The sequence below is a fragment of the Thunnus maccoyii genome, chromosome 21 (assembly GCF_910596095.1).
Source record: "Thunnus maccoyii chromosome 21, fThuMac1.1, whole genome shotgun sequence".
Lineage (NCBI taxonomy): Eukaryota > Metazoa > Chordata > Actinopteri > Scombriformes > Scombridae > Thunnus > Thunnus maccoyii.
In genome coordinates this window covers 24,742,327-24,752,918 of record NC_056553.1, presented here as the reverse complement: position 1 = coordinate 24,752,918, position 10,592 = coordinate 24,742,327, and the positions used below count along the sequence as shown (strand labels likewise).

Genomic DNA, 10,592 nt, shown 5'->3' with positions numbered 1-10,592 from the left:
AGTTGGGGAGCACTTGCTCAAGGGCACCTCAGTGGTGGTAATGAGGGAGGGGCAAGCGCTACTTCCTCACTTTCCCCACTCAGATTTATCCTGCTGGTCCAGAGGATTGAGCTGGCAACCCTACGATCACAAGCTTGCTTCTCTAACCTTTGGGCCATCACTGCCCAAAAGACTGATCATATTCAGGTTATGATGTTCGCATGGAACATAAGTAACCCAGTTATTCATACAACCGTGTGAGTGAGTCACAAAATAAGCAGCAGCCAACAATTTCAGTTAATGATATGACAGCAAGCATCAGCATCAGGTGTTCAGTGCAGTGTGATCTGTGGCTTCATTTAACCAAGTGTCAGAATACTAATTAACCTACACATGTCAAACTCACTTAAGCATTCATAAGACATAAAGCCACATGTGAATATATATGAATATTCATGCCCTGCTATGTCATTCACTGAAGAGCTGCATGTTGGAATCACAGCAGCTCTCTTTAGTTTGCATATTTCCCCCTTCCCTTCTCACTGTCAAATACCTTTTACATTACAGCGATGGCCTCTCATTTGAAACCATGCATAATGTAAATGGATATATCTTCCACTGTAGGCAGACAGATTACCCCCACTGCAGTCTCATCTGCTAGAAGAGGTGTCAGGCATAATATGCCACTTTTAGCTTTAGAGGAAAATGACATCTGGATAATATCCTTCCTCTGTCCCCTCTGCCCTCCATCCACAGACTCTTAATATTCATCTTTAAAATCAGCGCACAGACTCCTCAGTGTGTCGTTTTACGCATTTTTTTTTTCACAGCCCACGGGGCTTCAAAGGATTTTAAAGCTCCCACCTTCCAGCGAGGTTATTAGTCATGAGGAGAAGTATGGAAGATGATTCCATATATCAGTTGCTCTTCAAAGCAAGTAACTGCAGAGCCAGCATACAATGAACATGATCTGATAGGCAAGGGCCTTGCCAGGAAATTAATGCTGTGCCATAAAAAGGTGTTAAACGCTCGGCCTGAAGGCTACTTTGGTACAGGACCCCTTGCTGCTTGGTAGAATGTTACACAACAGTATTAGTTTGTATTAAACACTGCAGGGACTAATGCATATGATTAGATCTGTGGTTAAAGAAACAAGACCTGTAAACAGCTATAAAGCAATAAAGGGCAGCGATAGGGCAAAAGCTGTGGGGCTCGTAGCTAATTTCATGGCAATCTTAGATTCTGATATTTCTTGTGCACTGGTGGGAACACAGACGTCACGGCAGCGCTAAAGGAAAGGTCAACAATTCATCCTCTGGAGACCATGAATCTGCAAATTTTGTGGAAATTCAAACATTAGTTTTCCAAATCAATGATTTCCAAAGTGGGTGCTGCAGGACAACCCAAGAGTGCTGCAAGTCTTTTATTTCCGTTTTTATTGTACATTTTTAATAATGAATTGCCATGTAAAAATATGCAAGAGCAACATTACAGACTAGTCACGCTCTCTTTGACTTCTCCCTGCAGCAGTGGACTCTACAACAGCAGGCTCACATGTCTAAAGGCAATCTGGCTGTAGGTGTAGAGAACCAATCCTCTGGACTGACTGACTCCTGAGACTATGACCTGAAGGCCAGGGTCACGTGACTGACGGGTGTAACTGTGTTAATCTTTTGATAAGAATTAGTGTCAAAAGTTACGTTGGTTGTCTTTTTACTACACAAGCTGTGCTCTGGCTCTAGATATCAAATATCAAATCTCGGATAAGAGATGCACACATTAAAGGGTCTTGTGAAAAATTCAGTGATATGATGTAAATGTGAATAGAATTGGAATACAAAGAATATAACTGTAGCAAAGAACTTTAATACAGACTGTCTGGCATGTAGCTTACATAAGGAATCTTTAAATCTGCTTTTCAAACTCTGATTGAAAATCTGATTGGCTAGAAGTTTGCATCAATATTCAGGAAGGGTATAATGTCATATATTGATAGGAGGAGGGCCCCTATACTCTTTATAATCATTGTTTTTAGATTTGAAAATGCTTGCATTGATTTAAATCACAGTGATAAGGTAATGGAGGTGAAAGAGTGAACAAATATGGCAGGTGGATTAAGAAGTGTTTTACAGATTTTTCAAGAAAGGCGAGAGGCAAGCTGAAAAGTGATACTGATGACTTCGGCTGTCACGTGACCCTCAGCAGGCAGGTCCTTGCGTTCCCTCTATTCTCCCCAATAAACTGACACATAAATCCACTCTCGCGCACATTTTAACAGCTCTCTGTGGTGCAGCCTGCATCTCTAGGGTCATTTAGTTGTTGGTGTAGCTGATGTAGTTGTGCAATTTTCTCATTCTGACAGAAAAATGTCCAAAAGCAGATTTATGACAAAACAAATTTTTATTCCAGCCACTGGAATGACGTTTAATGCCATAATATGTCAGGTATCCAAAACATCACTGGTAAATCAGTCCCATTTTGGTGTCAGTGCTGCAGAATTGACAGGTCAATTTTTTTCAGAGCTTCCATTTCACACTGACAATCATTCATTCATTCCTTTGTGGAAGTAAGAATGTGACCACAATCACAGAGGTTCCCCACAGCACACAGACCAGTTAGCATACTGTATATTTACACACACACATGTACGCAGCTATGACTGAAAACAACAACTTAAGAAAGGCATTAATTAGATTAACATACAAGTCAGAACATTACCACACAAAGTTAATGTTATCTAAGGGGATGAATTTTTGAAGGACATACATGGGATGTCATATCCAAACAGTACATACATACAGTATCATTAGATATCATATATTATGTGCTGTAGACACATGAGGTGATATACAAATGATGAATGTAATTAAAGCATGATATGCCCCAATCATGTACAATACATGCTTCTAGTCTTGTGGTGGTGATATCAGTGAGTGAAAACCTACCTGCAGGTATCTAAAGCAGGGCTGTCAAGTATAAATCCAGCTTACAGTAAGTCACACACACACAGACTGAGTGTGTGTGTGTGCGTGACTGAGCAGAGTGATGTGTATAATACAATGAGAACAGAAAAATAATAAAAGAACAGCACGATTTTTCAATGAGAATTGCGCCATATATTTAACTTTACCTTTGTGATTTTAAAAATGTGAATAATACTGTATGATGTGAGTAAATATTAGCATTCAAGATAAAGTCACATTACTCATATCACTCCTGAGTGTTAAGGTCCCACAACTGTTCGATTTCCTGCTCAGCAGAAGAATACTCTCAGTTACAGCGGTGAGGAGGATATGTCATTTGTTTCTCGCAGCGGTGGGGTTGAGACGGCGTCAGAGGCTTTTGTAGGGTCAGGTCTGAGTCTAAAATAAAAGCAGAGGAGTGGTATTACTGGCACAGCTCCATCCACACCACCAGATATCAGGGTGGAGTCTGAGAAGGATCCCTGGACAGAGCACAGTCCGTTCCCTTTAGTTAGACGCTGCATGATAGCCACGCTGTGTGTGTGTGTGTGTGTGTGTGTGTGTGTGTGTGTGTGTGTGTGTGTGTGTGTGTGTGTCACTGGGATCTAATATTGGCTGTATTTAAGGTTTCATCTTAGGACAAAAACATCAAATTGCACTTGATATTTTAAGCCTTTCATGCATAGTGGTCACTACAGTGGACAGCTATGCAAAAGCTGTTTTCTTAGATATGCATGGGTTTTGATGGTATAGTTGCACATCAGCCACCACAGTGGACTCTAGTATGTCATCCCATGTTTAAAAAAAATGAAGTTCAAATATTTTTTTTCATGCCTAAAGGGGAATAAAAACACTTGGGAAAAAATCCTGACTGAGGTTTCATGCATGAAAGGGTTAATGTAATAAGTAACGCTTATCTAACCATAAACACACATAAATACATATGACATGATGTTGTGAGATACCAACTCATGCCTTTATAATACAGACTGCAGTAAAGGGAAGGCAGTTTCTGAAAGGACAGAGGGGACAAACTATTTATAAGGTCAGAATGATCTATTCATCTGACTGTAAAACAATTTCATAATTTATTCCCATAATGCATTTTCACTACTTTTAATCACATGGATTGAACAGCCTGGAGGCACTGATAATGTGACCCATTGAGACCAAGATCTGTATTCCACAAAAGTTGCATCTATTTTTTCTGTTGAGACATTCCTTTATTTTGAGATAAAGTGGCTTTTTCTGGATTCGATTCGAAGTGGAAGTCTGCTCCATCAACAGAATACAATCCAACTGAATCAAAAATCAAACAAAATTCTATTTATCCCAGCAATATGTAACACAAAGAGTTTACTTTTAGTTCAATATTTCAATTATTCAACACAATCTCAGTTATTTGTCTGTTTTTTAAAGGAAAATTTCTTAATGTCTCCCTCCACTCAAAAATATGTTTTTCTTCTTGTTCCTACAGTTGGATGTTTGATCTTCACCATGCAGAATGATGTATGTGCAGAGTTTGTTTTTACATTCATCTGCTGAAAGTGGAAAGTTTCTCTGTGCTCATTGAAAATCTGATTTTTAGGGGTGGGCCTATGAGAGTGATTTGTGACATCACAAGTAGTTTGGAAGTCAGTCCTGGTCCAATATTCAACTTTAACAAGTGTGATGTGGAGACGTGAAGCCTCCAGTGCACAAACACTGAGAATGGACTTCACAGTGAAGGAGGAGACATCTTGTGTCCAGTAGTTAAATTTCTGAAAAGAAATATATTTGCATATTCATACAGTATATAACAAAACTGAGTACACCCCTGTGCAATATCACTAAAATGTTAAATGATTCAACATTGTATCATCTTACTATAATTGTAGTATTTTTAGGGTGTAGTGTAGGGTATTTGATCTTATTTGTAATTAAAAACAGGTTAGATAGACTAAATTGACAATACGGGCCTCAATGTGCAACCTCAATTCAACAAAAGAGATTACACCCATGACTTCCAATTAAGACTAATTGCCTGAACAACTTATAAAAGAACCTTTGATCACAACTTTCTCAATTTTGGCCTGGGTTGTGTCTCATGCAACATGGCTCCATATGGTTAGGAACTGTCTGAACAAGTAAGAAACCAGATTTCATAAAGATGGGAGAGGGTAGAAGATCATCAGTAGGCTACTGAACAGAAGACAAAACACAGTTGTAGCAGTGGTTAGGAGGTAGAGGATGACCCGTACTACCAATAACTGAAGGTGCAGTGGCTGTCCTCGAAAATGACAGCGCACACAATTCACTATTGACTCGGCTCAGACAGTGCGAAGGGCATTCCATGAAGTCAATGGCACAAAACTGAAAGATTAAACTTTGCCAAAGGACATGAAAACTAGCCTGATGAATACTGATGGCACATTATGAAGTTTATAGACTTATAAACAAAGTTCGGGAACCAAAGACCACGCCTTGTACGCAACCCGTTTCCGCACCACAGGGTATTTAAACACACCATATCCGCTCCTCTCCCCTCTGTCTCAGCTTGCAAGCACCCTGTGACACACCAGCATAAACTTAAAACTTCTTACTCACATCATGGACCTCGAACTGCTTCTCAACGCTTCGGACAAGGACTCGTTCGAAGTCCCGGAGTCCCCCGGCGTCCGATCTTTCCGGCAGCCTCGCCTGCGCTCCTCGGTTTCCCTCATCCCGGCCTCTCGGCCCTCATCCTCCGTCGACGACGGTATCGTCGAGCCCTCGATCCCCAGCGGCTCCAGGGGAAGGTCCCGTACTCGGCGTCCGAAGGAAGCTACTTATTCCCGACGCTCACTCCAGCCTCGCTCGAGATCCCGGAGCCCGCCCAAGAGGAGCAGCCACCGCGCGCAGCGCTCTCCTCGCCTCCGGTGTACGGACCGCTCCTCGGCCCCAAACATGTCCGAGTGGACCGTCGCTCGCTTAAAGCATTTCCTCAGCCAAAATAACATTCCTTTCCACCGCACCGACAACAAGGCAAGACTGTTTCAATTATACACAAACTCCCTGAAGGACAGCACTCTCTCCCGTCCATCTTCCCACGATCTTCCGGGTTCCCGACGTCGCGCGCGCGACGACGTCCATGACATCACGGCACGTCGCTCCGCCACACGCACACCTTCCTCCTCAGCAACCTCAGCCTCCCTAGTACAGTCCGCTTCTAACCCTATGCAGGCGCTCTCTGCTCCACAGCCATTTCCTCCTCCCACTTTCTCTTCAGCTGCACTTACATCCCACGCATATACATTCCATCAACCCAGCATCCCTTCCTCCTCTTCAGCTCCTATCTCTGCTGCTCCTTCCCTCCCGGCCATCCCAGCTGCTCCTCCACCCGCACCAACCACGGCAGCCGCTCAGACAGCACAAACAACAGCGGGCCCCAGCAGCTCCACGAGTTACACCCAACCTGTTCCTCCTCTTCCTTCTTTTCACCCTCCCTGTCTCCTCCCCTACCCCCCGGCTCCCCACGACCCGCACTCTAGCATTACCCGTACTACAGCACCTGCACCTCCTTATCCTACAGCCTTACACACGGCCAGCCTCGGCCTTTTCCTGGCTCCCACACCTCCATCCAGCAGCTACACCCTGGCCACCGCCCAGCCACCAGTGCGCCCCCTAGCATCCGCCCGGCCCTCCCCCGTGTCTCCCACCCTCAGGCAGCAGATCCTAACCGGTAATTACATTGATCTCGCTCAACTCATTCACCCTACATCAATTACTCCCCACATCCCCAGGGAACTGCTCACCTCATTCGGCCCCTTGGAACTTAAACAGCCACTTCCTGCTCGCTCCAAGGACCTCACAGTCGCCGAGTTCGCTTTCGCATTCTCATTGTATAGAGACATAATTTGTTCAGCCTTCCCCGACCGCAGGTCCGAGCTCGATGATTACTTGTCATTAATTCTCGACCTGGCCTTGCGTTTCGGCGGCAACGGTTTCTATACCTACCATATCCTCTTCGCCTCCCAAGCCGCCGGTCGCCTCCAACAGTTCAACCAGGGCACGTACTGGGGAACATTGGACCACGAGCTATACTGCCAAGTTTTCGCAGTTTGCGCTTCTCTACACTGCGAAACGTGCGGCGCCCCTTCCCATCCCGCCGCAGCATGCACCCTCTCCGCCCCCCTGCCCCGCGCCTCGGTAACAGACAAGCAAAGCCCAGCCACGCCACACTACTTGCCATCAGTGGCTCCCCCACCATCCATCACCCCCAAACCTGCCTTAGATCACCCGTCCATCCTCGGCCCCCTCCCCAAAGGCACGGACAGGAGAGGGAGACCTGTCCTCTACCAGGGAGGACGGATGATCTGCAATAACTTCAACGACCTCAGTTGCCGCTCCTCCAGCTGCAAATTCCTCCACACTTGTTCATTCTGCGGGGGAGCCCACGCCAGAGCCACATGCCCACACAACCCGACAAAGCAACAGCTGTGTAAGCATCTCAATACCCCCGTTAACATCAACGCCCTAGCCACCGCCCTACAAAACCATCCAGACACCCAGTTCGTCAACTTCCTCATTCAGGGCTTCACTTACGGTTTCCATCCGGGTCTGCAGGCCATGCCTGAGTCCACTCACATATGCAACAACTTGCAATCAGCCCTGTCTGAACCCACCACAGTTGACAGACTACTGCAAAAAGAAGTTGATGACGCCTTCATGATTGGCCCTTTCTCCAGCCCCCCTTTCCCGTCTTTCAGAGTCAGCCCAATCGGAGTGGCAACCAGGAAGTACTCTGGGAAAAAGAGGCTCATCATCGACCTCTCGTCCCCCCACGGTTCCACTGTTCCAAGCATTAACAGCCTGATTCCCAGCCTGGACTTTTCCATGCAATACGCCACCATAGACCACGCCATTTCCCTCATCCGACTCGCGGGCCAGGGAGCATGGTTGTCCAAGGCGGACATCACAAGCGCTTTCAAAGTCCTCCCCATCCACCCCGACTACTGGCACCTCTTCGGGGTCTCCTGGAAGGGCGCATACTATTTTGCCGTGCGTCTAACCTTCGGCTGCAAGAGCAGCCCAAAAATTTTCGACTCATTGTCCGAAGCCCTCTGCTGGATTCTTTCCAACAATTATAAACTCCCATACGTCATCCACCTACTCGACGACTTCCTCACGGTCACGCCACCGTCGTCGCCCCCGTCATACGGTCTCACCACAATGATTTCCGCATTCACTGATCTCGGCGTTCCCCTGTCTCCAGAGAAAACAGAAGGCCCAAGCACATCCTTGGAATTCCTCGGCATCACCCTCAACTCCATTACACTCCAAGCATCTCTGCCTACTGAGAAACTCCACCGCATTTCTCTACTCATTCAAAACTTTCTCATGGCCAACACATGCACCAAACGTCAATTACTCTCTCTGCTGGGCCATTTCAACTACGCCACCCGCATCATCCCTCAGGGCCGATCTTTCTTGTCACACCTTCTCTCCATAGCCACCGCCGTCCCATCCATCCACGACCACGTCCAACTGGACAGCGCGTGCAAGATGGAACTAAAAATGTGGCACCAGTTCCTCTCTTCCTGGAACGGCATCTCCTTCTTTTACGACGTCCACGTTACAGACGCCAATGACATCCAGCTATACACCGACGCCGCCCCTTCAGTCGGCTTCGGTGGTTACTACGGCGGCAGATGGTTCTCCGCCGAATGGCCACCCGACTTCTCTTCCCTGGCCCCTTCCTCCACCATTTCGGAAATGTACCCGATTGTCATCGCTGCCATTCTTTGGGGGCATGAATGGTCCAAAAAGACCATCGCCATCCACTCTGACAACAGCGCCGTCGTCGACATCCTCAACAAAGGCCGGTCACACAATCTGGACATCATGCAGTTCGTGCGCAAGCTCACATTGGTTTCAGCCCAGCACCAGTTCATCATCCGTGCACTCCACATTCCAGGCCACAAAAACGCAATCGCCGATTCACTCTCCCGTTTCATGTTTCAGAAATTCAGACAACTAGCTCCAGCCTCCAACCCTCTTCCAACTCCAGTCCCACCGTTTTCAGCCACAATCTACAACTGAACCCGCAACTGGAACAACTGGTCACCAATTCACGGGACAACATCACCAACAGCGTCACCCCTTGAACACTATCTCCATACTTCACCGGCTGGAATTCCTTTAAAACCTTTCACGTCTCCCACGGACTCCCATTCCCTTCACCGGACATTCTTACCCTCTCCTGCTTCATCACATTATCCCACACTCAACTCAAGATCAAGTCTTCCACCATACAGACCTACCTCAGCGGAATCAATTTCCCGGATTCCCGGAGCACCATGCCCAGCCTCGTCCCACTCTCATACCTACATCCATCACGACCCGGATAACGTTAAGAAATCCCGTTCTCGCTTCTCTGGTTGAAGTCTCTTTGGGGGCCTCGTACAGATGCCAGATCATCGAGACAGCACCCCCACCCTGAGTCTCAACCCCTGTTCCCACTTACCTCCCCGACGTCGACGCATCTCCTCCTTTCATCTATCACTCTCCTATCCACTCCCTCCTTCCCCTCTTTCCCGCCTGCTCTTCTTTCTCCCCATCCCTCGCCCCTCATCCCTTCGACCCCTACCCCCTCATCCCGCATCCCACGACCTCGACCCTCACCCCCGCATCCTCACACCCCCCGACCCTCTCCCTTCCCCCATCCATCCTTCCCTCTCCAACCATCCCTCTAACTATCCTTCCTCCTTTTCACCCTGCCTTCCATCACACTCCCAATAAACCATTACATCCATATTCTAGAAGGAGTGGTCTTGGTTAGTGAAATGAAGTTTATAGACTTATAAACAAAGTTCGGGAACCAAAGACCACGCCTTGTACGCAACCCGTTTCCGCACCACAGGGTATTTAAACACACCATATCCGCTCCTCTCCCCTCTGTCTCAGCTTGCAAGTCCCTCCCACCCGACCCCTCCGCTAACTTTCTTCTCTGTTCAAACACAGGAACAGGGGGGCCTCGTACAGATGCCAGATCATCGAGACAGCACCCCCACCCTGAGTCTCAACCCCTGTTCCCACTTACCTCCCCGACGTCGACGCATCTCCTCCTTTCATCTATCACTCTCCTATCCACTCCCTCCTTCCCCTCTTTCCCGCCTGCTCTTCTTTCTCCCCATCCCTCGCCCCTCATCCCTTCGACCCCTACCCCCTCATCCCGCATCCCACGACCTCGACCCTCACCCCCGCATCCTCACACCCCCCGACCCTCTCCCTTCCCCCATCCATCCTTCCCTCTCCAACCATCCCTCTAACTATCCTTCCTCCTTTTCACCCTGCCTTCCATCACACTCCCAATAAACCATTACATCCATATTCTAGAAGGAGTGGTCTTGGTTAGTGAACTTTGTTCAGATGAAACCAGAATAAATTAGTATGGGTCAGATGGGGTCTAGCATGTTTTGGCATGGACCTGGCCAGGACTACCACAGTGACTGCATAGTGCTGACTGTGAAACATGGAGGTGGAAGTGTGCTGATACAGGGCTGCATGAGTGCAAAAGGTGTAGGGGAGATGACATTTATAGATGGCACTATGAATGTTTATATACCCAAATACTGAATGAAAAGATGACTCCCAGTCTCAAGAAGGTTGACAGGAGAGGAATTTTCCAAC

The 10,592-nt window shown here is 47.2% G+C and overlaps 1 protein-coding gene across 1 annotated transcript; it reads left to right on the top strand.

Annotated features, from left to right (window-relative positions):
- The first annotated feature begins 5,531 nt into the window (after positions 1-5,531).
- Positions 5,532-9,520, top strand: LOC121888576. The gene has a single exon (XM_042400198.1). The coding sequence runs from the start codon at positions 5,532-5,534 to the stop codon at positions 9,000-9,002; it is 3,471 nt and encodes a 1,156-aa protein (XP_042256132.1). The 3' UTR covers positions 9,003-9,520.
- The last annotated feature ends 1,072 nt before the right edge of the window (positions 9,521-10,592 follow it).